At 37.2% G+C, this 27,725-nt stretch overlaps 1 protein-coding gene across 1 annotated transcript; it reads left to right on the forward strand.

Moving 5' to 3' along the window:
- The first annotated feature begins 1,951 nt into the window (after positions 1-1,951).
- Positions 1,952-24,963, forward strand: slc7a5 (solute carrier family 7 member 5). Its single transcript, XM_048158781.1, has 10 exons — positions 1,952-2,744; positions 6,442-6,567; positions 14,609-14,714; positions 15,747-15,791; positions 16,997-17,120; positions 17,249-17,352; positions 17,574-17,670; positions 18,468-18,617; positions 20,484-20,661; positions 23,780-24,963. Exons 1-10 carry the CDS (start codon positions 2,165-2,167, stop codon positions 23,833-23,835), a joined length of 1,566 nt encoding a protein of 521 aa, XP_048014738.1. The 5' UTR covers positions 1,952-2,164; the 3' UTR covers positions 23,836-24,963.
- The last annotated feature ends 2,762 nt before the right edge of the window (positions 24,964-27,725 follow it).

A 27,725-nucleotide genomic window follows, 5' to 3' on the forward strand; every position in this document is an offset into this window, starting at 1 on the left:
ATTAAATAAATGTGTATTAAAAAGTGTAAAATTAAAAACATCAACCAAAATATTCCTCTTGACTATGTACGCCAGAATTTGACTCTCTTGTAAACGCACGGATGGACATTACCAGAAGCTAGTGATTATAATCTATAAAGTTATAAATATGGATATTTTTGTTACAAAAATGCATCGCTTCACATCAAAGGTCTTTATTAACCTCCTAGAGCCGTTTGGATTATTTTTATGATGGATGGTATTTTTATGATGGATGATCATTTTATGATCTCTTAGAATATTCTAATAGCATTCCTTGCTTTCTATAGCATTGAAAAAGTATAGTTTTTCATACTATTCGAAATTAATAATATTTGTAATATAAAGAGAAATAAATGACCATATTGATTGTCATAAACATGTAGCCCTAATTCAATTATTATATTTATTTAAATTTTATGACATGACTTAAAATCTCAAGGGATACATAGGGGGTTCAATGGAATTGAAAAATTATGAAAGGCCCTAATCAAGCATATAAGCCTATAGCTTTTTTAACCTGCTGGACTGCTCAGTAAAAGGAATTTCTTTAAAGGGTTAGTTCACCCAAAAATGAAAATTCTGTCAATTACTCACTCTCATGTTGCTCCACACCTGTAAGACCTTTGTTCATCTTCGGAACACAAATTAAGATATTTTTGATGTCTATGGACAAGTCATATACCTCTCGGATTTCATCAAAAATATCTTAATTTGTGTTCCGAAGATGAACAAAGGTCTTACAGGTGTGGAACGACATGAGGGTAAATAATTAAATTATTTGAAAATAATAAATTTTCAAATGAAAATTACCCAAAGCTTTACTTACCCTCAAACCATCCTACACTCTAAAAATGCTGGGTTAAAAACAACCCAAGTTGGGTTAAATATGGACAAACCCAGCAGTTTGGGTTAAAGGGCACCTATTATGCACTCTTTCACAAGATGTAACAAATTTGCCACATTTGGGGGTGAGCAAAAACATGCCTTTTACTATATTACTATATTGCTGGCTAAAAAAATAAATCCAAAATTGGCTGAAAAAAATGGCTGGGTGAAAACAACCCAATCCCTGGGTTTGTCCATATTTAACCCAGCATTTTTTTAGAGTGTAGGTGTATATTACTTTCTTCTTTCTGATGAACACAATCGGAGAAATATTAATAAATATCCTGATGCATCCGAGCTTTATAATAGCAGTGAGCAATACCAATGAGTATGAAGCTGAAGAAAGTGCCTCCACCCATATCCATCCATCATAAACGTGTACTCTGGGGGGTTAATAAAGGCCTTCTGAAGCGAATCGATGTGTTTGTGTAAAAAAAAAAAAAATCCATATTTAACAAGTTATGAAGTAAAATATCCAACTTCCGCCAGACCGCCTTCCGTATTCAAGTTACGGAAAAAACGGAACTGCCGTCGCGTCAGTTAAGCTTTTTCCGTAAGTTGAATAGGGAAGGCGTAGGACGTAGCGTAAGCTTTTTGAACTGCGAGAGGCATTGCGTTTTCTTCCTAAGTTGAATATGGAAGGTGGTCTGGCAGTAGCTAGTTATTTTACTTCATAACTTGTTAAATATGGATATTGTTTTTTACAAATGCATCACTTTGCTTCAGAAGGCCTTTATTAACCTCCTGGAGCCATGTGGAATACACGTTTATGATGGATGGATGTGGATGGAGGCACTTTCTTCAGCTTATCCTCGTTGATATCGCTCACTGCCATTATAAAGCTTGGATGCGTAGGATATTTATTAATATATCTCTGCTTCTCAGAAAGAAGAAAGTCATAGGATGGCTTGAGGGTGAGGGTGGGGTAATTTTCATTTGAAAGTGAACAGAATTTTCATTTTTGGGTGAGCTAAACCTTTAAGGAAATGATACACTAGAGGGCGATAGATTCACCATTAATACTGGACTCAATGACGCGATTTAGGAGGAGGAAAGAGGCAGGCCGAATCAGGAGATGCTTTTTTTGCGTCTACAACACTGACTTGACACACTTCAGAAACCACGTTTCTCTGAGCAGGATCGGAATCCACGGTATCACCGTTCATCAGCGAGCCCAGACTGAAGGAGCTGAAAGGGTCATTTTTATACATAATAAAAGCAAAACAAAGCGTCTGGCTTTGTTTGACAAAAGGAAGCAATGTCAGGGTTGAAGAAACGGAGTTCAAATACATCCGCGGACCGGGATGAAGACGACAAGCAGGTGACGGAGAAGATGCTCAGAGGTGGGAATGGCAACATGAGCCGACCAGGAGACGGCACGCCTGAAAGCCCAACCGCAGATATTAGCGCTGCGGATGGAGAAGAGACAGTCGAGCTGAAAAGAACTATAACTCTCGTGAACGGCGTGGCCATTATTGTAGGCACCATTATTGGCTCTGGCATCTTCGTAACTCCAACCGGAGTGGTGAAAGAAGCTGGTTCAGTCGGGTTGTCGCTGGTCGTGTGGGCAGTATGTGGCGTCTTCTCCACTATAGGAGCGCTGTGCTATGCCGAACTGGGGACCACCATCACCAAATCAGGGGGTGACTACGCTTACATCCTTGAAGTTTATGGCTCCCTACCTGCGTTTCTGAAACTCTGGATCGAGCTTCTCATCATAAGGCCGTCCTCGCAGTATATTGTCGCCTATGTTTTCGCTACCTACCTCCTGAAGCCCATCTTTCCCTTCTGCCCTGTCCCCGAGTCAGGAGCCAAGCTGGTCGCCTGCCTGTGCATCCGTAAGTAACCTGTTAACGTTACCTACCTCGTTAGGTCACATGAAAGTTCGTTTTACCCCATTATTTCAAATACAAACAAAATCACTGAGGGCTTTAGTCAGCTTTTATCGTGAATCTCCTCAGTTTAACGTTTCTGACGGTAGAATTTACCTCAGCTGTCATCATGCGCGCCACGCGCGTGCTTCATCTTCTCAGCGTTCAAGTCTCCTCGTGTACTCTACTCACCGTCAAAATATTTCTCAAAATTCGGCCAGATTATAAATATAAACAATTTTAACTACGTGTGTGACAGAAAATGTGTCATTAGAGACAGAAACGCCATGTTTTAAAACTGAAACGTCGTGTGTAGCCTATAGGAGGATGTTGAAAAGGTGCAGGAGAATTTCATCATCTAGTGAAGAAGTGGCACGCGCTTCTACATCATATTGGCGGGCTTTATGCAAATTCGCTGCATATTAATTATACCAATTTAGCGACGCTTTAATATTAATTATATTTTGATTACGAATATATTTTGAGACAATGCACATTAGATTTCTTTTAGCATGAAAAAATGCAGAGCAGTTGTTCATTAGATATTATTAACTAATGTAAAATATCCTACATAAACTCATTCCACTTTTTTATTTTTCAGAAACTCCACTTAACTATATCTGTAGACCTATATGCAACAACATAACCTGTCTAAACTAAGATTTTTCATTGTAAATGATCAGGCTACTAATTGTATTCCCATATTATAGTGTGCTGTAAATTGTGAGTAAAACACCAATAAGAGTTAATGAACGCAGACCTGCTACAGTCACAGATCTTTGACATTCATGCTCATATGGCAATATGATGAGGGTGTGATTTACCATGGCACCCATGTGAGTAATGAAGCCCTCCCGCAGGTTTAAACCAGTCAGGATTAGCAGAATTAGCCCAAGCCCTAATTACCAATTGGCCAACAAATTAAAACCCATATTTCTTTTTCTTTCTCTCTCTCTCTACTCTTTTCTCATTTTGGCCAGATCTGCTTGATTGGGGTACAGGAATGTGTATTCTTGGTGATTGTGAGGGAGTGAATGAACACAGCACCCACTATCCGCTGTAATCTCGCCCTGCTAGTGGCTTTTCTAATCCGTCCATAAGAACCCACATGACAAGACAGAAAGGGAGGTAAAGACGACTATGACCATAGGCTTAAGCTGAGCAACGACAAGTTATGGGATTTACACATTTGACGCAAACACTGAATGTTCAGCACAAGTGCTCAGTTTTATGGTCTGGTTCCTCATAGACAGTATTTGGGTCTGTTGGCGTAGCAGCTGGCCATTGTTCCCCTGACCCAATTTCTCATGTGTTTTGAGGTTATGATTGAAAAAGGGACTCCAGGATTGGTTATTGGCATTAAACTATGCTGCGTATCCATGGGAGAGGCCCCCTGAGCGGGACCATGCTCTTGCCATGAGGGAGTTCAGGGAGGAACCTGTCTCATGATCCTTACTTTGTTAAGAACAAGAACTGCAATGCCTGACAGAGTGTGTTATTGCATGAGGGAACCCATGCTCTACTGTCCTACCCGATACAGACCCCCTTTTGTACTTTAGGGGCACACAAAGGCCGCTGGGTTTCGCCTCTGTTTGGTGCCTAGACCGATTTACAGCTAATGCAGCTTTGAAGTATTCATTAGTTAATCACATTTAATAGGGAGCTTGGAGACAGGGTCTGAAGGCTGAGATGGTAGGAGCTCATGATTTTTATTATTCCTTCAAAATCTGTTTACCAGTATTTAGTTAGTGGACTTTCATGTTTCAGGACGGCTGTGGCACATATACCTGCTCATTTTATATTCATACATCCATCTGTTTTTCAAACCACATCCAAGCCGTAGGCAGGGAAGCACCGAAACAGAAAAGACTCATGGTTCATCCAGGACTCAAACTGAGGACCTTCTTGCTGTGAGGCAACAGTGCTGCTACCCATTGAGCCACCATGCCACCTATATTCATACAGTTATGGCTATTATGACTCTAGTATATTTATTTATTGATCAAAACAATATGACAAAATAATTTCAATATTATTTTATTTAGTTAATTCATGTAGCCCTACACAAATTACGCAATTAGATTTGTTTCCTCAAATCTTTACCCACAAGGCTATCAGCCCCAACAAAGCCAATCAGTGTGTCCGAAATCAAATACTTCCCTACTATATAGCATGTGAAAAACAGTACGCCAACAGAGTAGTGTGTCCAAATACACAGTCTTCGAAAAACAGTAAGCGAAAAGTCCCCGGATGACTTACTACTTCCGGCGATGGACACTTTTCTATCCCATAGAGACAGAGCGACACGCGTCATAATCTGAAAACCACGCCCACCGGGGAGGAAAACAATCCAACCTTCTCCATTGACTTTGTATTGCTTGAAGCTGCCTCCTTGTCATTTCTGACTTATAACAAAAACAGAACAATGTCTAAAAGCTGCTATGTGACAAAGTGTACAGCAAACAAGCTAAAAACCCAGAACTATGTTTTTAGAAGCTGTCATCCCAAAAAAAATGAGCGTTTAAGGACACAAAAGTGGATACAGGCAATTGAGACTGAGCGCAATGTGTCATATTACTCTGAGAACTAAGCCCACCGGGGGGAAACGTAATCGGCGACAGGAAATATAATATATAAAACTGACATTTGGATATTGGACTTACCAGTGACAAAATGTTTACTGCACACATAGGTTTACTGAGGCATACTAAGTGTCAAGATCCCACAATTTACCCATTCTTCCTGCTGATGCTTCACGTCTTATTGCCTGTATCCACTTTTGTCTCCTTAAAGGCTGGCTTTTATGGTTCGGTAGCTTCTAAAAACTTAGGCAGCTTCACGCAATACAAAGTCAATGGATTGTTTTCTCCCCTAGTGTGGGCGTGGCCTAAATGCACTCTGTCTCTATGAGGCTAAAGAGTTAATTTATCGATGGAGGTGAAGCGACACAACTGACGCTGGTAGGTCATATGATAATGACAACATGGTGGATTTAGTACGTCCGGGTTACATTCATATAGAAATATATAGAACATACTTTTTTAACAGTCACAAAGTAAGTTCAAATTCAAAATTCAGACGGTATGCCATTTTGACGCACCAAATCAGTCTTCAAAATTTTGTCACATAGTCATCCAGTCGATAGGCATTATGTTAATCGCATTAAACCAGAATTAACCAAACAAAAAATTTGAAGTAAGTGGATGTAATAAGTAGGGCGAGACATTTGAATATGATTCAGGTAATCATCTGCAGATCCACCCTGTAATATAATTAGAATCCATTAGGTGGATTAATGTGTCCTCTAGTATATTATATTTCCAATAATTTGAACCTTACATGTGGTGCTGAGTCTGACATTTTCAAGATTGGACAGATAGTTCTTTTACCCCAGTTTATTTGATGTCTGATTTCCCATTTAACTCTAACAAGACCAAATTTGGCAGCCATGCTATTTCATTAGAAAAAGTAGCACGCTAGAGAGCATGCTGCCACGTGTACCTGAAATGTAAACAGCGCTTTGTGGGCGGCGCCTCCTGAGTTCAAGCGTGGCTGACAAATTCTACCCTAATTAGTTTACCAAGTATTTAGGTTAACTTCCTCTGAGCCTCTGTTGTGAAAGACTAAAAATATATGCCTTTTCTCCCTCCTTCTCTCCCCATAGTGTTGTTGACTGCTATCAACTGCTACAGCGTGAAGGCCGCCACAAGGGTCCAAGATGCCTTTGCCGCTGCTAAGCTACTTGCCCTGGGCCTCATCATCATTATTGGTTTTGTGCAGATTGGCAAAGGTGGGTAACACACACAAACACACCTAAATGTACTCCAGCAATCAGTCGGATAACGAAACAAGTGCTGAAGAATGGAATGGAAAGCAGGCAAATAGCTGCTATTTTGGATAATGATGGTGTTTCTCTAAAATAAATAAAAAAAATTATAAATTGGACCATGTCACATGGTGACCACAAGAACCCATATGAATAGTGCATGTTTGTAAATACTAGCAGAGGGAAAGTATTATGTTTTCTATTATGAATAAAGGTTTGCATGGACTTTGTTTAGATTTGCTATGGATACAATGTACTGTTCCAACAGTTTTCATTACAGTGTCGCTTTGCTTAGCTGGGTGAAAAGTGTTCGCAAGATAAGCTAGACAAAGTTTGAGACAACGTTCTGTTCAACATCAGCCTTGTGCAAAAAAAAAAAAAGAAAAGACATTTTCCATGAATAGGGTACAAATTGGTGTCCCATTAATTTTTTAAAGCAATTAATAGATAAACTATTAGCAAACATAGAATTTAGTTTTAAACACATCAAATATCCTACTTTAGAGGTTCTTGGCTGTATCCAACAATTAAAATCACACAATATTAAAAATAATTTCATAATTAAAATCATACAAAATATCATAATTTGGAAGACAAGTAAATAATCTCATTTTATAATCTCAAATTTTACACAGATTTAGTATTATATTGCTGGGCCATTAAACTCTTTTACTAAAATATGATGAAACTATTATTTATCTAATATTTATATTTTTTATAAAAAATATATTAATAATTAAAAACCAACATTTAATCACAAACAAGCAATTTTTTGTCATTTTTACAAAACAATTTTTATCAATTTTATTACATTTTCTTTTATTTAATTATCATATTTTATTTACAATTTTATTTACTTTTTCGTTTCATTTAATTTTACTATACTTCTGTTTTTATTTACATTTTATATTATATTTATATTTATATATAATTTAGATTTTTATAGTCAATTTACAGGTTATTTCTTGAAAAGAATGTATACAGTCGAAAATAAAAATAAAGTTTATCGGCAGTCTTGGTTCAGTAATCTTGACTCACATGTGACTCATATTCAAGCTACGTAAAGGCAGCATACAGTTGTAGTTATATAGTTGTGAACCAGCCGGTTTGGCAAAGAATTGTAGACCAGCTGAATGTGCAGCCAGAACAGCAGCTCTGATTGTTTGCCACTGAGACACTAAAGCACTGACAGCAATAGTCTAGAGAAATAGTGAGCAAACAAAAAGAAAGAGCAGTTTAAAGATTTGTAGTACTAGCTGGCAGACCTTACCGCCAGCTTTGACATGAATGAACTACAGTAGTTTCTGTTTAAATGGTCACAGTCACAAACTGGAATTTACATTTATACATTTACTTTTATACATTTAGCAGATGCGTTTTTGGGTGCATTGTTCCTTTGTATAACATTTTTTCTTTTGGTTCGGTTTCTCATTAGCTTACTGGTATAAGCTCACAAATTCAGAAAACAACAAGAGGATTTCACAGTCTGAGATGCAGATTAATAAAGGCCCGTTCTCTTGGTACATGCCCGTGTCTGCTGCACAAACAAAGACCTGAAGCTGGTATCTCGCTCACTCAGTTGTGAGTCAGCGAGACTGGACAGGTTAATTTGAATGGATTATTAGATTTACTAGATCTTTTATCTCCCCTTCATCTACTCTCACTGCCCACAGCAAGTGGACATGTAGTGACAGACCGCAAGATGGTTATTAAATGAAAGAAAAATGAGAAGGAGACACTGTGCTGCTTGTTGATTACTGAAACCTGCAATATGGGAGCCAGAACTGTAGGGCATGTCTCTTTTGATTGGCCTGCCTCACCCTAATTTCGCCAAGAATGCCAGATTTTAGCCTTGCCTTTGGGTGTGGGTTTCTTTGAGCGGTTAAGCCTCAGAACTAGCCTTTTACTAGCTGAGGTTGCAACATGTATGATAGGGATGGGCATTTTTGCTATTTTTTTCATTTCAAGTACTGATAGGTCACAAAAATGAGTACTCAAGTACACTGTAAAAAATTTAGATTGAGAAAACTTAAGTTTAATGCAACCTCCAACTCAACTTGTAGTTCAGTTTACAACAAGTTGAGAAAACTCAAAAATCTCCTGCAGCTGGTTGCGTTAAAGGGTTAGTTCACCCAAAAATGAAAATAATGTCATTTATTATTCACCCTCATGCCGTTCCCCACCCGTAAGACCTTCTTTCATTTTTGGAACACAAATTAAGATATTTTTGTTGAAATCCGATGGCTCGGTGAGGCCTCCATAGCCAGCAATGACATTTCCTCTCTCAAGAGTCATAAATGTACTAAAAACATATTTAAATCAGTTCATGTGAGTACAGTGGTTCAATATTAATAATATAAAGTGACGAGAATATTTTTGGCACGCCAAAAAAAACAAAATAACGACTTATATAGTGATGGCCGATTTCAAAACACTGCTTTTGATTTTTTAAAATGTGTATTCAGGGGCAGGGCCAGTCTGGACAGCATGATGTCTAACGCTAACCAATCAGACTGTTTCTTTTTTCTGATTGGTTATTGTGGGATTTTGGACGGTTCTGCCCAAAATGCCACAATAACCAATCAGAAAAAATAAATATATATTTTTTAAAGTGACTGCGATCATCGTTTTCATGATGTATCATCGATTGTCATGTCCAAGTACTCGAGTCATGCCCTAGTCCGAGTACTCTGGAGTAAATCTGGAGTCTTCAGTGTCACATGATCCTTCAGAAATCATTCTAACATGCTGATTTGGTGCCCTAGAAACATTTATTATAATCAATGTTTTATCAACAGTTGTGATGTGTAATATTTTTGTTCATTGAAAAAAGCAGGTGAGAGAAATGTCTATTAAAATTATACTTGTATTTCATTCAGTACTGAAAAATATTAACATCCCAGAATGCATTGCGATGAACTTTGTGAAAAAGAAAATCCAAGATGGCTGATGAGGCAAGTGAAATGTTGATTGTAAATATACTTATATTTCATTCAATACCAAAAAATATACATTAAAATGTGTTTGAAAATTTTAATGGAAAATTGGAAATAGTATTTTCATGTTTAGATTTTGATATTCAGTTAGGGTCTAATGAGAATCGCTTATTTAGCATAGCAACATAAGACAAATAGGACTCTCAGCATCCTGCGGTGGACATTCAAGTGTGATGTCAGAAGCCACGCCCATACCCAATACATCACCTTGTGACTCCTCATCCCCGTTCCACCCCAGAAACTCGATTTGCTGAATGTAGGTTCCCGATTGAATGGGTTTTTAGGTGTAAGGGTAGGTTTTAAGCGGGCTTCAGTAGGTTTTAGGTGGGTTTCAGTATGTAGATTCCAGATTAAAAGGGTTTTTTTACACTCTAAAAATGCTGGGTTAAAAACAACCCAAGTTGGGTTGAAAATGGACAAACCCAGCGATTGGGTTAAATGTTAGCCCAACCTGCTGGGTAGTTTTATTTAAACCAACTATTGTTTAAAAATTGCTATATGGCTAGCTTAAAATGAACCCAAAATAGTTGGGAAATTAAAAACCAGATGCAATTAGAGGCAACAATAATAGACAAAAGGTGAATGTTTATTAATAAGCTTGAATATTTTATTAATATAAATTTAATAGTTTAATAGTTTATTAATATAAATTTATTAATAAGCAATTTAATAAATGTTTATTGTTTAATAATTATTCATTGAACATTAATAAATGTTCATTTCCAACATACTTTGGGTTAATTTTAATTAAGCAATACAGTAATTTTTAAACAATAGTTGAGTTAAATAAAACTACCCAGCAGGTTGGGCAAACATTTAACCCTACCGCTGGGTTAAAACAACCCAATTGCTGGGTTTGTCCATTTTCAACCCAACTTGGGTTGTTTTTAACCCAGCATTTTTTAGAGTGTAGGCGTAGTGGTAGATTTTAAGTAGGTTTCGGTAGGTTTTATGTGGGTTTCAGTATGTAAGGTTCCAGATTAAATGGGTTTTTAGGTGTAATGGTAGATTTTGAGAGGGTTTTAGATGAAAGGGTAGGTTTTGAGTGAGCTTCGGTGCATTCTGTCATAAAAAGAGAAATGTAAAACGTAAAATGCAGAGTTTATAGTATATTATGTCATATTTAAATCAGTTGTGAAGTGAGTTGATTCTCCCCATGTGAGCTGGATGCCTATGTAAAGTGTTTCAAATCAGTCATGTATGGCTTTCAGTTTTCGTTAAAATGCATTAGATGATTGTCCAAATTGACTAGGCAGCTGGCTAGCTGTTGGGCGTATTTGTGTGAAAGCTAGATAAGCAAATGCAAAGTAATTGTGAGAAGAGCAAGGCCACAGAATGATGACTGTGAATTTGATCTACAGATAGACACACCCTTCCTGTCCTTAGAGGGTAATATTTTATAACATATGTTGGGGGAAATGTTCTCAGATTTGTGTATGGCTAAAATGACTAGACAAGTGTTCTGTTTAATTTATTTATGAAGTCTTGCTGTTGAAAGAGCTGTTTAATTCACAGCGTCTTCCTGTGTGACATTTCCTCTGTCTGTGTCAGTTTCTGCGCACAAAGTGGCTTCTGTTTGACTGCTTGATAGACTTATCTCACTTAAAAGTCCAGAAAAGGTCTCATTGTGTATCTTAGTGCTTGTGTTTATTTTGAGAAAAGCGCTAGTTCTTAATACATTTGTGTTATCACTCCAACCCACCCAGCCGTAGCTAAAACGTAGCGTGCAACAGGACACCTCGTGGTTTTTAGGCTATCGTGAACTCTGCTGGGACTGGAGCTCCGCCCACACTAGGACAGTAGGACTTCGCCTCACTCCACAGACTCCATCCGCTTATTAACATAATTATTGGTGGTAAGTTTTAAGTTTTGGTATTTTTGCTGCTGTATTGATAATTAAAGTTGAGAGCTGAGAAGTGATGATGGGTAAAAAGGAGGGAACAGGAAATGATGCAAGCCGGACACAAGCACCGTGACTCGCGCTAAAAGCAGGCAAACGGTTTTTTGGCAGAGTAAATATTTGATGCAAATAAGTCATAATGGAAATACAATACAAAACCAGCATGACTACGGCACCACTTCTGAAGTTGTGTAACACTTCCTGTATTTCGATTTTAAAACGGTTTTTTTTTTTTAACCTCCTATTTGTAGTTTTAAAGGAAGTAAATGATACAAAATGAATGAATGAAGTCACTTCAGGGTGATGAACCTCAACCTATATGTACTTTATTTTGTGATATTAAATGGCTGGTTGTTTGGGGACAATATTGTTTTTTGTTGAAGTCTCTTTTTCTCACCAAGGCTGCATTTATTATATCAAAAATGTAGTGGAAACAGTAATATTGTGAAAAATTCTATATGAATATATTTTAAAGGTGCCATCGAACGTTTTTTTACAAGATGTAATATAAGTCTATGGTGTCCCCTGAATGTGTCTGTGAAGTTTCAGCTCAAAATACCCCATAGATTTTTTTAATTAATTTTTTTAACTACGTATTTTGGAGCATCATTAGAAATGCGCCGATTCAGGGCTGCTGCCCCTTTAATTGCTCACGCTCTCCGCCCCCCCAGAGCTCTCGACTCTATCATTGCATAAACAAAGTTCACACCACTAATATAACCCTCAAAATGGATCTTTAGAAAGTGTTCGTCATGCAGCATGTCTAATCGCGTAAGTATTGTATTTATTTGGATGTTTACATTTGATTCTGAATGAGTTTGAGGCTGTGCTCCGTGGCTAACGGCTAATGCTACACTGTTGGAGAGATTTATAAAGAATGAAGTTGTGTTTATGAATTATACAGACTGCAAGTGTTTAAAAATTAAAATAGCGACGGCTCTTGTCTCCGTGAATACAGTAAGAAACGATGGTAACTTTAACCACATTTAACAGTACATTAGCAACATGCTAACGAAACATTTAGAAAGACAATTTAAAAATATCTGGAAGCTTCGAAGCTTTGCGAATATTTTGTTTCAAATCAGTGGTTCGGAGCGTGTATCAAACTGCCAAAGTCACATGAACCATTGAAATTTTGAAACGTTTTGAAACACTTATGACGTAACGAAGCCTCATTTACTGAAATCACGTGACTTTGGCAGTTTGATACACGCTCCGAAGCAGCGTTTTGAAATCGGCCATCACTAGATATTGTTGAATAAAGTCATTATTTTGTTTTTTTGGCACACAAAAAGTATTCACATCACTTCATAACATTAAGGTTAAACCACTGTAGTCACATGAACTGTTTTAAAAATGTCTTTAGTAGCTTTTTGGACACCTAAAAGTCTAAATTAACATGCTGTCAATGGAGGCCTCACTGAGCCATTGGATTTTATCAAAAATATCTTAATTTGTGTTCTGAAGATGAATGACATGAGGGTGAGTAATTAATGACAGAAATGTCATTTTTGGGTGAACTAACCCTTTAATATTAACATTGTTTTGTTTGATACTAGAATATGACAATACACTTTTCCAGTATGTGATTGGAAATGTCCGGTTGTCCGGATGCCCTAGTTTTCCTCACTATCTCTCAAATAACTCTCTTTGTCCATTAAGCTGTCCACATTGATGTGACAACGGTTACACAACTGATGCTTACGCTCTACTCACTAAACTTACTCAGCTTCACACACTGAGCTGTTGTCTGTTAGTAAAGTGTGTGTTTGAGTTTGCCAGTTGTTTTTAGGAAGTCTTCAGACTGGATCTAGGCTATGTAAGCTGAGATCTGCTGTCAAAGCGTTTCTCTCAGACAGAGATTGGGCTCCTCTGGGCTGGCGTAGTTCTCTGAAGCTCAGGTCTGAGCCCGTAATACTCAAGTTTTTACAAAGAGTTTATACAGGCTTTCAAACCCGTTCTGCGCCTGATTGCCTCAGGCCTACAGTCACACACACCTACCTCGCCTGCCAAGTCATGTGACCTGGCGGCGTTGGCCTCCATCGATCACATTGGTTCACATGAGCTCGCCTTGGGCTGCAATCATTCTTACACAGCAAACATGTTCACAAAATTACTCTCACAATTCATTGCCATAGGACAACACTTGTACTTGTACATTTAACTATGGGGAAACAAAGAGAAATGTTCTATTCATTGTCCATTTTTAGATTTGTATTTTACTTTCTGGCCCTTAAAGTCGTTAAACCTTGAAAATATGCAAATTAGGACATTAAATCAGTTGATGCTTTTGTGTTAAAGAGCTGCACAGGAATGATTGAACAATAACCACACATTCCCAAAGGAAAGTACAAGATAGTCTCCTTGTGTAGCAGTATTCACAGAAATTATTTCTAGAGGACTCAAGCTGCAAGCCATTTTTTTTATGATTTAGTCTCAGATTCTTTTGCTCTGCATATCCATTTCTTCCAACCTGTTAAACTAGTTCTTTTCGGACCTCTGTCCATGTTTGTTGCTAAACTACAGTTCTTGTTGGGGCAGAGTTTCCTAACCATAAATTGAACCCATACAGCGTCTACTTTTAGGGAAGCCCTCGTCGTTGTACGACCCGCAGGCATCTGAGAGATGGATGTACTTAGAGGCTTGATCTCCCCCGGCTTTCTCATGGGACAGATAGAGAGCGGGCCTCAGCCTGAAACAACACTATGTTCATCTGTTGATCCAGTAGGAAATTCACAGGCTTTGGGTGTTCAAGAATGCGCAAACCCTCTGTTTTCTCTCCAGTTCTTGTTTTCCCATCTCTCTTGCGTTTCAGTTGTGACATCAGCGACCTTGTAACTCATGCGCCGACCTGCTGCCCACAGCCAGCCTTGAGAATGTCAGCGTGATGATTTTAAAAATTCATTGTAATATGATAGCAGGAAACAGTCTTCCACCTTGAAACTTTTCCATGCAAGCTTGTTTGTTCTTCTCATGGGACATATTGTGGGAATTGTAGAGTACTCCCCAGATATTATGACTTGTATGGGTTGTTTGTGTTACATAATGTTCCTGATAGTTTGCAACAGCATTGTAATCTCATGTTTCACACTGTTTGTTTCTGTTGCAGGTGACACTGCTGATCTCCTGCCTGAAAATTCGTTCAAAGGAAGCAAATCAGACTTTGGCAACATCGGATTGGCTCTTTACAGTGGGCTGTTTGCTTATGGAGGATGGTAAGACCACAGAACTTCTCTAAATTTGGGGGAAAGCAGGAAGTATTAGACTTTGACCTTTTAACAAGGGTAATCACTTGTAAAATGTAATGCTACACCATGTGATCCAAGATATCTTTCCATGTAAATCTCATTTTTTTTTGTCCTAAACATCCATGACTACAACAACATAGCATCATCAAAATACCTTCTGAGTAGAGTAGACCCGTCCACTGTGAAATCCCATTGGCCCAAAATCCCATTCCATATAACAACATAACTGTTTTGATAACTCCACAGTTATTTGCACTTTACATGGAAATCAGCTGAATGATTGACTTATACCAAAGTCCCTTTAAGACAAGTCATTTCACTCGGCGGCCATCTTTGAAACGCCTCTCAGGCATTCAAGTGCAGCTCCTATGTCTTTGAATGGGGAAACATCAAATTACCTAAAGCTGTTTGCCAAGCTTTCGATTAAATTTCATATTTGTAATCACCAATGAAATCTGACAACAACTATCTCATAAATTTTGTTTCTAAATGCTCGAATCATGACAAAAAACTGTATTTTTCAGGCTGGATCCAGCTAAATGCACGCCTCATTTCTGAGGCGCGTGTCTGACTGTTTCTATAGAAACCGGAGCTTCTAACGGCCGCTGCAGTAACGCAATGACTTTACCAATCAGTGATTGGCTCTTATTTAGAAGGCGGGACTTATTCCGCCATATTGCTCGTTGCACTTTCTCCCATTCATAATAATACAAGTGACATGTCTTGTGTTATTCTATCGTCTTTGCTTATACTTCACTCTACATGTTCAGCTGGCACAGCAAGATGTATTATAATATTTACAAAATGTCACACTTCCCCTTTATTAGAAATCAAAACTATCTGTCAGTCATTCTATAATTTATCTGCATCTTCTTTCATATTATTATAGTTATAGTTATTATACTTTTCCTAGCCTTCATTTTGGCTTTCAACAGTTGAATTTGTAGGACAGTATGTTTTTAAATGTTCTCATTTACTTTTTCTTTTTTTTATTATCAGGAATTATTTGAATTTTGTCACAGAGGAGATGATTGAGCCATACAAGTAAGTGAAAAGAGTCCTTTTTTCCTCATTAATTTTTTTAAAATAAATAAATAATACATTTTTTCCTCATTAAAAATATTTTACCCCTAAAAAAATAATATAACTTTTGAAAAATATGTTTAAAATTACTTCTATGTGATCTATGTGATTTGATCCGCACAGCTACTCACTTCAACTAGAAACAGTAAAATGGTGCTACCGTTCCGTCTCGTGGTCTGGGGTCTGGATGCGGACCGCAGTCTGCCATTTGAATATCAGTGGTTTAATTCATGTAAAACATCTAGTAGCCTATAACTCATTTGGCGTTTATGCACAATAAAATCTTTACTGTTTAAATTTTGTTCATTGATGTCGGCTCAACATCATGTTGTCTGTCAGCCATTGGCGATGGATTATGGTATCGTCTATCGGCCCAACCCTAGTTGTACGTTCAGAGATGCTCTTCTGCAGAACTCTATTGTAACAAGTGGCTATTTGAGTTACTGTTGCCTTTTTATCATCTCGAACCAGTCTGGCCATTCTCCTTTGACCTCTGGCATCAACAAGGCATTTTGGCCCACAGAACTGCCACTCATTGGATATTTTCTCTGTTTCAGACCAAGATGGTTGTGTGTCAAAATCCCAGTAGATCAGCAGTTTCTGAAATACTCAGAACAGCCCGTCTGGCACAAACAATCACGTCACGTTCAAAGTCACTTAAATCACATTACCTCCCCATTCTGATGCTCAGTTTGAACTTCAGCAGATTGTCTCGATCATGGGTGCATCTCAATCAGCTCCCTAGCTCCCTACATGAATTCGGGCACTGATAGGGACCCTGGCTCACTGCACATTGGGGCATTGATGGCTGTATTTCCGGCAACAGGAGCGAACGGAAGGATTTTGCGATTGAGACAGCCCTTAAAATGGCAGACTCCTGATCATTGCCCTGATTACTGAACTAGGGACCTGATTGAGACGCAACCCAAGTCTACATGCCTAAATGCATTGAGTTGCTGCCATGTGATTGGCTAATTAGATATTTGCATTAACAAGCAGTTAAAAAGGCGTATCTAATAAAGTAAATAAATTAAATGAATCATGTCAGACTGTTAATAGGTAATTTCTACTAAATTAGATGCACATTGTTTAGTTACATTTTTTAAAATTAAAGTTTTTTTGAGAGGGGTGGGTTATGTTATGATGTATGTGCTGCCGTGTTGCAGAAATCTCCCTCGGGCCATCATCATCTCGCTTCCCATTGTCACCGTTGTCTATGTGCTGACCAACCTGGCCTACTTCACCACACTCAGTCCGGAGCAAATGCTCTCATCTGAGGCTGTTGCTGTGGTGAGTGTCGCCACATAGACACACATTCTATTCCATATTTAGCTCGATTTCCTTTATTAACTCAGTTACTAGTTTCCTTTTTATTAATGTTTATTAAAGTTACATAATAATGTTGTTGTTGTTTTCAGGACTTTGGAAACTACCACCTGGGGCCAATGGCTTGGATAATCCCTGTGTTTGTAGGCCTGTCCTGCTTTGGCTCTGTGAATGGCTCTCTGTTTACCTCATCTAGGTAATGCACACACACGGAAGAGGTCACATTAATCAGATCACTTTGCTTTAAGTTGTTGATTTAATTACTCTGTCTGGTTAGTGTTGTACTAAAGTCACCCTGCAGGCTTTTCCACTGCAAACGCTCAGGTTATCTTGAAATAGATCTGTTTATAATGCTGGTTAGTATCAGACCTAATGGGCAATACGGTTTCTCTTGTGTATCTTTCTCTTTCCCTTCAGGCTGTTCTTTGTGGGCTCCCGAGAAGGTCATCTTCCCAGTTTGTTGTCGATGATCCACCCTGACCTGCTGACCCCTCTGCCTTCACTTATATTTACTGTAGGTGTCCACAACAACCAACCACATTATCTCACTATGAGTTTCAAGTTATGTGATGTCCAGTTTCTGAGTGAATCTTTTTTTTTTTTTCACTGTATCATTTTAGCTATTTTTAATTTGTGAGTTAATGATTCCTTTGAGTCAGTTCTTTTCGATGAATCAGTTCTCATTTTTGAGTGAATCATTCTTTTGACTTGGTTCTTTTCAATAAATCATTTTAACCGGTTCCAATTTTTAGGCAAATCAGTCTTTTAAGTACTTTTTTTTTTTTTTTCAATGAATTGGTTTAAACAGTACCTGAGTATTTAACAGTATAACAGTATTTGAGCAAATCATTCTTTTGAGTCAGTTCTTCTTAATGAATTGGTTTATCCAGTTCCAAATGTTGAGCAAATATATATTTTGAATCAGTTCTTTTCGATGAATCATTTTAACCAATTTTTAAGCAAATCATTTATCGCAAGAGCGATACGCTGTACTTTGATGTCATAAACCAATCGGTCTGAGCAGCTCCGCTTCAAGTCGAACACACCTAGTTATTTTGAGAATCAGTTTAATTTTTAAGTGAATCATTTGAGTGAATCATTCTTACAAGTTGATTCTTTTGAAACCAGTTCTAAGTTTTAAGTGAATCAATCTGTTGAGCGAGTTCTTTTCAGTGAATTGTTTGTACTGATTCACAAATCAGAACAAATTTGACTCTATTTCACTGTAAGGTCAATTAACAATTAAAGAAATGTTTAAATATTGGCAAAACGGAAAGTCTAAACCGCCTTTTTTTCCTTTTCCCCCCACAGTGTATCATGACTCTTCTCTACGCTTTCTCCAATGATATATTCTCTGTCATCAACTTCTTCAGCTTCTTTAATTGGCTTTGCATTGCCATGGCGATCCTTGGCATGATGTGGTTACGCTACAAGAAACCGGAGTTGGAACGACCAATTAAGGTGAGCCAGGCTGTAGAGCTAGTTAGCAGAAAACAACCTTTGATTGGCTGAACATCTGTTAGCGAACACAGATGGATTGTGTGAGGGTGAACGAGGTCATACTTTCAAATCCATGAGAAGTGACCTGCCATAATATATGTGTTTCTGTCTGAAACCGGACATAGCCAGCAAGAGAACGGTAACACACAGGCCCTTTTGTGCTCCTCTCTCATTCATCCACATTCTGTCTCTCGCTTCTTCTCATCACTGCACTCAGTGGCCTCCACTCATCTGCCAGACACAGAGGGATGTTCATCAAAGGAGGTTTGGAGGCACTGGACTGAAAGAGGCCATTTGATTATTGCTCATAATCTTTTTCCATTCTAGGTCTCATTAGGGACAATACATTGTCTGTTGGTACTTTATTGCCTGTAATGTTGTCTTTAGACTCTTTCCTGATTTCATTGATGGTTTTAACTATTGAAGTGTCAAACTTTATAGATGGTAGGAATCCATAAAGTGTTAGTTCACCTAAAAATGAAAATTCTGTCATTAATTACTCACCTTCATGTCGTTCCACACCCAATATTTTTGATGAAATCCGATGGCTCAGTGAGGCCTGCATTGACAGCAAGATAATTAACACTCTTAGATGCCCAGAAAGCTACTAAAGATATATTTAAAACAGTTCATGTGACTACAGTGGTTCAACCGTAATGTTATGAAGCGACGAGAATACTTCTTGTTCGCCAAAAAAACAAAGTAACGACTTTATTCAACAATATCTAGTGATGGGCGATTTTAAAACACTGCTTCATGAAGATTCGAAGCTTTACAAATCTTTTGTTTCGAATCAGTGGTTTGGAGTGTAAAAGTCACGTGATTTCAGTAAAGGAGGCTTCGTTACTTGATAAGTGTTTCGAAATTTCAATGGTTCACCACTGGGGGGCGTTTGGCAGTTTGGTACGCTCTCCGAACCACTGATTCGAAACAAAAGATTCGAAAAACTTACTAAACGAGTAAGTTACAAAAATAGAAAAAAAACGTACTTATATATGATTATTTTAAAGTTCTGAGTAAATAGATAATACATAAAAAATAAATATTTAATTCCTAATATTAAAAAGTAGATCTATTTTATGAATATATCTCCTAATATAAACTCAGTACACAAAAAAAAATATAATAATAAAAACTAGATCCTTGTGTATTGTATAAAAGTAAATGCTGTATGTTGTCGGTATTGCAAAAAATAATTGAACCATAATTAAAAAAAAAAGTTTAAACCTGCTAAAAAGAGCAGCTAAACGTCTGGTCCTCTTAATAAAATGTCTTCAAAACCCCTCTCCATTTAATCAGAGCATTGGATACTAAACCAAGTTTCACGTCCATGTGGAAGTTACTTGTAATGACGTTAGAAATGAGCTAGTCTTTATCAGAGAGAGCTTGAGGAGTCTGTCAGGCCATCTGTCAACAAGCTAAAGTAAGTGAACCATTCTTCAAAACCAGATCAGTCCGGCTATCACAAAGAGCAAGAACTAACTCTGGTGAACTTTGTGATGAAGTTGTAAGGAGAAAAAAAAGACAGGAGAAGGCTATAAAAAGAGTTGCTTTGAACCATTCTTGGAGCTCTGTGAAGTTACATTGTATACAAAAAGAGAAAACAGAACACAACCCAAACATCAAAGATCAGGATGTCCTACCAGAATGAGCAGCCAGAGAAGAATGGTGATTGTCAGAGAAAAGAGCAACATTAAGCTCTACACTTCTGCAGTGCATATGAGAAATAAATGTTCTTTAATAAACATACTTTATACTTTCCGACAGAAGTTTAAATGGACTTTTGATCATATTTTCAAAGCTTTCCCATCTCTCTCTGTCCATTAGGTCAATATTCTGCTGCCCATTTCCTTCGTATTGGCCTGCCTGTTCCTCATCGTGGTGTCCATCTGGAAAACTCCTGTGGAGTGCGCTATAGGATTCGGAATCATCGCCACAGGAGTTCCTGTGTACTTATTCGGCGTTTGGTGGCAGACCAAGCCCAAATGGCTCTTGCAGATCCTCTGTGAGTATCTTTCCTCTTGTGTGCTTCATGACAATGAGATAAAAGATGGTTCTAGACAGTTTAAACTGCATTCTTGACATCTGAAACACTATTCAGGTATTGAAGGCTAAAAACTTTGTTTTTAACTGACTTTGAGTGCCATTCTTACATCTGACAAAGTTAATGTTAAAATCAAACTTGTGCCTACACTGCTTTTTAAGACACATTAACCTCCATAATTTGACAGATTTAAAAAAATTAAAAGAATATTTGGTCGGAAATAGGGCTTGATGTGGCTTGTTTTTATTCAATGAGATTGGATTGTTAAAAGTGGACCGTTATATTGTTATTTTTTAGGTCCCACATGTAGAGTTGTCAAAAATACAGACTGTGGTACCTAGTCAATACTGAAGTTTGAAAAATGTGACGCTTTGAGCGCTGTTGAGCAGATTCATAAACACCTCTGATTGGCCATTGTGTTCACGCACTCATCAGATATGTCTGTGATTGGCTACAATGATCAATGCTTCAAAAACGTTGTAAATAGACATCAATGACGCTCTTCACTGAGCGCTTACACAGATACACACAGGAGCGTTTGAAAGCAGGCGTCTTTCACGGACCAGTCGACTGATAGACACCTGCTTTCAAACGCTCCCGCTTTCAAATTCAAACACTTCCATGTGCTTTCAAACGCTGCCGTACGTTGATAATTGTAGCCAATCACAGACATATCTGTTGAGCGTGTGAACACAGTGACCAATCAGAGGTGTTTATGAATCCGCCCAACAAAGCATCACATTTTTAAAATTTCAGTACGTTTGGCACCGAAGTCGGTACTTTTGTCAACTCTACCCACATGGTATTTTTAAAAAAAACACAAAAATGTGCACTAATGAATTCTATTAAAAATAAAATGTAAAATAAATTCAATTAAAGTTAATAAATGATGCAATTAATTACATGTTATTTTAAATCAGTGAGATTTTGTAAGATTCTGTAAGATTTTTTAATGTTTTAAAAATTAGTCTCTTATGCTCACCAAGGCTGCGTTTATTTGATTAAAGACACCATGTGGTGTTATTTATGTCTGTGTTGTGTTTTTAATGTTTTAAAGTCCCCCTGTAGTCAATAATTTTATCCCTTAAAGGTGCCATCGAACTTTTTTTTTACAAGATGTAATATAAGTCTAAGGTGTCCCCTGAATGTGTCTGTGAAGTTTCAGCTCAAAATACCCCATAGATTTTTTTTAATTAATTTTTTTAACTGCCTATTTTGGGGCATCATTAACTATGCACCGATTCATGCTGCGGCCCCTTTAATTCCTCACGCTCGTGCTTGCCTTGAACAGCATAAACAAAGTTCACACAGCTAATATAACCCTCAAAATGGATCTTTACACTGTCTAATCACGTAAGTATGGTATTTATTTGGATGTTTACATTTGAATACAGTAATAACCGATGGTAACTTTAACCACATTTAACAGTACATTAGCAACATGCTAACGAAACATTTAGAAAGTCAAATTACAAATCACTAAAAATATCATGTTATCATGGATCATGTCAGTTATTATTGCTCCATCTGCCATTTTTCGCTGTTGTTCTTGCTTGCTTACCTAGTCTGATGATTCAGCTGTGCACATCCAGACGTCCTGCCCTTGTCTAATGGCTTGAACATGGGCTGGCATATGCAAATATTGGGGTCGTACATATTAATGATCCCGACTGTTACATAACAGTCTGTGTTATGTTGAGATTCGCCTGTTCTTCGGAGGTCTTTTAAACAAATAAGATTTATATAAGAAGGAGGAAACAATGGAGTTTGAGACTCACTGTATGTCATTTCCATGTACTGAACTCTTGTTATTCAACTATGCCGAGGTAAATTCAATTTTCCATTCGATGGCACCTTTAAACTTATCTTTGATCACCAAAATTACATATTTTTAAAAAAAAAATTTCCTTAAAAAAAATTTCTTCATGCCTTAAAATAGCTTGAATGTAACTCTACACCTCATTTAGTATATGCGGTTCTATGAATATGCAAATTAGCCCCACCTCCGCTCACACCAGCTCAGAGATCCACTCATTGATGTGATTGGTTACAAGGTGGTTTGTGACATCAGAAACACCAGTGAGTTCAAACCGCGTTTTTCAAGCTGTCTTTGGTTCACTGCTGTTTTAAGGAAAAAATGCTCAGCAATAGTATTGACTTATGAATTTGCACAAGTTTTGTCTTGCTCGTGGTTTATAGATTGAGTCTGAGTTAAACGTGTATTTCCACTTGCCATTGTGCAACACTTACTACGGTAAAGTTGACCGAGTGGATCAGGTATTCTGAGCTCAAGTGATTGAGTGGAGGCGGGGCTAATTTGCATATTCATGGATCCGCATATGCTGAATGAAGCAAGGGTGTAGAGTTCCATTCAAGAAATATTGAGGAATGAAGAAATTATTTTCACAGGGAAAAAAAAAACATTTAAATATGTCATTTTGGTGATTTTGACTACAGGGAGACTTTAAAAATCCAGAAAAAAAAAAATTAAATTGTGAAATATTACTAGATTTTAAAATAACATGATCCTTCAGAAATCATTTTAATATGCTGATTTGCTGCTCAAGAAACAATTCTTGTTATTATCAATGTTAAAACAGTTGTGCTGCTTAAAGTGTTAGTTCACCCAAAAATGAAAATTATGTCATTAATGACTCACCCTCATGTCGTTCCAAACCCGTAAGACCTCCGTTCATCTTCGGAACACAGTTTAAGATATTTTAGATTTAGTCCGAGAGCTTTCTGTCCCTCCATTGAAAATGTATGTACGGTAGACTGTCCATGTCCAGAAAGGTAATAAAAACATCATCAAAGTAGTCCATGTGACATCAGTGGGTTAGTTAGAATTTGTTGAAGCATCAAAAATACATTTTGGTCCAAAAATAACAAAAACTACGACTTTATTCAGCATTGTATTCTCTTCCGGAATCCTTTCCATTGAATTGTTTCCATTGAACTGATTCCATTGAACTGATTCCATTGAATCCTTTCATCTGTCGGCGTTGGTAATGCACTTTTACGTCACCGTGGTTGTTATTTATATATATATATATAATATATGTTTATTTTTTCTGTCCAGTCACTACCACAGCGACATTCCAGAAACTGATGGAAGTGGTTCCTCAGGAGTCCTGAAGACCATACGGATCGACAGATGCCTCTTCCGCGCACAAAGTCTCCTCTTATCCACCTCAGTCTCCCTTACTGTATTCCTCGACTGCCTCACCTCTCTTTGCGTGAGCCAGAAAAAAGTCATATCCTGCTGCCACAGGCGAAATCTATATTAATTACCACATGCGAAACAAGACAACATCAGAGGTCACTGGAGCATTTCATTTGAGATGTAGATTTTGTCAGTCCTTCCTCAATCAAATGTATTATACTGTATACATTTCAGTCTTTATGTTTCAGTTCCAAGTTTTCAATCAGGATTTTATATATATTTTTTAAACCATTGGAGATATGTGTCATATAACCACCGTCAGTGGTTTGGTTTGGTCATCCCTTTATTTTAGGGCCTGCAGTAGTATGATCGTAAGCTTCTTGTATCGTGTTTTCAGCTTTTGTTTTAAAATGTACATGAGGAAAAGTGCGTACCGAAAATGCTTGTGGGGAGGCGCTATTGTCTCTCTCAGCAACCAGAACCATCATTCCCACCTGATTGACAAATTTCCTTCTTGGATTACAATATGTTCTATTATATCTACAATCATTTCCTTTTCTACAGCAGATTTGACCAGTTTGCTGTGCCTTTTCTGCCGGTGTAGAAATGTATAATTTTTTGAGATTAACTTGAAATGACTTTATACTCCGACAGATTTATTTTTGATAGCTTTGTGTATTTTTTTTTTTAAGTGCTAATAAGAATTTCAAGGAATCTCCATTTTTTTCGGGTCATGGTCCTCTAATTGGATGTATCCAATTGTTGTTTTTATTATTATTATTATGGAAGGCACTGACATACAGTATTCATAAATTCAGAATCAGAATACCGATAGCCTTTCTGCTTACCTCAGTGAACATACAGTACATCACACTCCTAATCTGGCTGTATATTTTTATGCCTAATTATGATTTTATGAAGCACAAAAGATGAGATGCTTTTGACTTATTTCTTTCAAGTACATTTTTTAATATTTAGCACCTTTTTTCTGCATCTGTCAAACAGATAGCCACATTTATACGTGAAGTACTTAACACTGGACCGCCTATTTTATTTCATTCTCCTTGTATTTTGGCAATTAGCTTGGTAGTTGCGAATTTTTCAAGAAAAATATGTCCATTGTCATAATTATTTAAAACGGTTTGTTGCTGTTGTACTAAGTATGGCCGGTTGGCTATTGCGTCTCTTTGTTGTACCGTCAAGGTATCTTTAAAAATCCCCTTCCCGAAGAGATTTTAGTGCCTCATCAGTTTGCAGACTGAAAAAATCTGATTTTGCTGTAAAATGCGACATTGTGTTTCAGTTTAAGGTGGCTGCACTTGGATGCAGTGTTTTTTGGGTTAGCTTTGGTTAAATGGTTATTTGTTCCTATACTGGACCAAATTTGCTGTATGTGTGAAAATGCACATTTTCCGTTATAAGTGATGAGAGAAATACTTTTGGTGATGCAGGAGATGTTATTTTAGGACAAAACGTAAGTTGTCCATTGGTTATTATGAATACAGAAACATTTCCTATAGGCTTCTGCTTAGAAGGACTTAATAGAGCTGAGATGCTTTTCTTTAATGCTGTTATGATTTTAGTTGGTGTTTAGATAATGAAGATTTGCATTATTTAGAGAATTACTGCAGTATGACTAACACTCCAGCCAATAAGACCAATTTATCTAATTTAAATAGTTATGTAGAAATTTACTTATATGTGTTTATTTATTTGTAGGGTCATTCAGTTAGTGTGCTAATAATTTTACAAGGCATTTTTCTACCAAAAAAATGCTAAGAATTGTTACTGATATTTTTTTCTTTCTTTCTTCAGAATGATTTTTTTTTATAATATATATTTGTTTTTTGTCTTTTTTTACTAGTTTTTTTGTGTGTAAATCTATAAATGTTTTTAACTGCTGGCTTGGTTTAGTTTCCATTGGTGCATTAGTTTACAAAAATAACTGAGTGGGCGTTTACACGACACCCTTTTCAACTAAAAACAACTTTTTATGCATTTTGGCCATTCATTTACACGATAACTGTAATTTTGAAAACAGGCCTCAAAGTGCGAGTTTTTGAAAACTGTTATCGTCTCTGTTTAAACTACAAAAACGCGTTTGTCGAAGCGGTGACATCATGCACATGCGTTATACGCGTTCAGTAGGCGTGTAGTGTTTCTTTACAAAGTGAACGCCATCTACTGGCCAGGCAGCAGAATACAGCGTTTTTAGTCGTTTTCGTGGATCCATGTGAACGGAGATTGTTTTGACAATGTTGTCATCTGTATGCGGGTGGGGGTTGGTGTGGGTCGTCCCCCTCAGTGCGTATGAGCATGTGCATACCCAGAAGCTACGCCACTGGTTGTCGTGTAAACGTACCCTGAGTCTGCCCTGCACTCACATCTGCCTCCTTTGACATGACATTGAAATTGCATCACAGTGACGTCGACTGTCACTACATTTCACACTTTTGTGACAAATGATTAATTACATTTGTTGGCATTTCATTTTTTTTACTTTAAATAAAGAATCTTAAAGTTATGAGCGATTTTTATTTGTATGTTTACGTTATCAGAATAAAAATTCAAGGGATAGTTCACTCAAAAATGAAAATTCTGTCATCATTTACTCCAAACCTGTATAAATTTCTTTGTTCTGCATAACACAAAGGAAGGTATTTTGACGAATGTTTGTAACTAAGCAGATCTCGCCCCCCATTGACTACCATAGTATTTTTTTTTCCTATTATGGAAGTCAATGGGGGGCGAGATTTGCTTGGTTACAAACATTCTTTCAAATATCTGTGTACAGCAGAACAAAGAAATGATGACAGTCATTTTTGTGTGAACTATCCCTTTAAATCTTTAAAAACTCCATATTTTTGCATTTACAAATTGACATGTATAAGTAACATTCATGCCACAAACATGAACAATCATCTTTGTGTCACACAGGCATGCAAACCCTTTTACATAAGGGCAGACTCAGTCTTTCGTCACTTCACTTTGAAGCTAGAAAGACTGTTTTCTTGTGTGATCTGTAGATGCTGTGTTCAGCTGATCTCTGATCAGTCAATTACATTGCTTGTTGTACCTGAACTCTGTTAATGATTGCAAGTATTCTGTCCTGTCTTCTCTGTGATGTGAAATACAGCTACGAAGAGATCCTATTGAGCAGTTCATAGTTCATTTTCTTTTGATGCCATGGTTATACGTCTACTGTACAATTTTTTTTTTTAAACAGTTCATGCTCTGAAGTAATTTTTTGAACATTGTTGAGTATTCAGAGAAATAAAACATGAATGCATTCAAAACTTGAGTACTTGTGTTTTTGCAGATTTGCAGATGGTTTTTTATCACTGATATAGCAGCACATATATGAAGTTAATATATTACTAAAGTTAATAATATAGGCCTATTTATAAAAACAACCTACAATACAATATTTAGAAATATTATAAATAAAAATTATAATGTCATTTATTATATAGTACATGCATAATTAAATAATTTGCACATCATTAAAATCATATTTCAATAAAAAAAAAGGATTTTTAGAGTCTTGATGGAAGTTTTTGGTGTTGCTATACAATATTATTAAACGTGACTTGTGACTGGTTGTCTACAAGAATGAATTCCCTCAAGAAAACATTCTCTGCCATGAATTCTTGTAGCTCGTGACTCCTAAAAATGGGCTCATGCAAGTTGGACTCCCAAGAAACAAGCCATTTTTCCCTCTTAAGGGTATCTGTAATAGCTCTGGTCTCGCATCAGCTGCTGTGGCCTAAGGAAAGCTTTCATGTCATGTGAGTTGCGAGGGAAAGATTAGCCAATGTCATTTGACTTCCTCTTTTATTTGCTGTTTTATTCGAGATTCACA

This window comes from Megalobrama amblycephala, linkage group LG15 (assembly GCF_018812025.1).
Source record: "Megalobrama amblycephala isolate DHTTF-2021 linkage group LG15, ASM1881202v1, whole genome shotgun sequence".
Lineage (NCBI taxonomy): Eukaryota > Metazoa > Chordata > Actinopteri > Cypriniformes > Xenocyprididae > Megalobrama > Megalobrama amblycephala.

Bases quoted from the DNA above. Each gene is read 5' to 3' on its own strand.
- slc7a5 (XM_048158781.1), top strand. From the start codon at position 2,165: ATGTCAGGGTTGAAGAAACGGAGTTCAAATACATCCGCGGACCGGGAT. The intron at 17,121-17,248 runs GTGAGTGTCGCC...TGTTGTTTTCAG, and splicing joins CATCTGAGGCTGTTGCTGTG to GACTTTGGAAACTACCACCT. The intron at 17,671-18,467 runs GTAGGTGTCCAC...TTCCCCCCACAG, and splicing joins TGCCTTCACTTATATTTACT to TGTATCATGACTCTTCTCTA.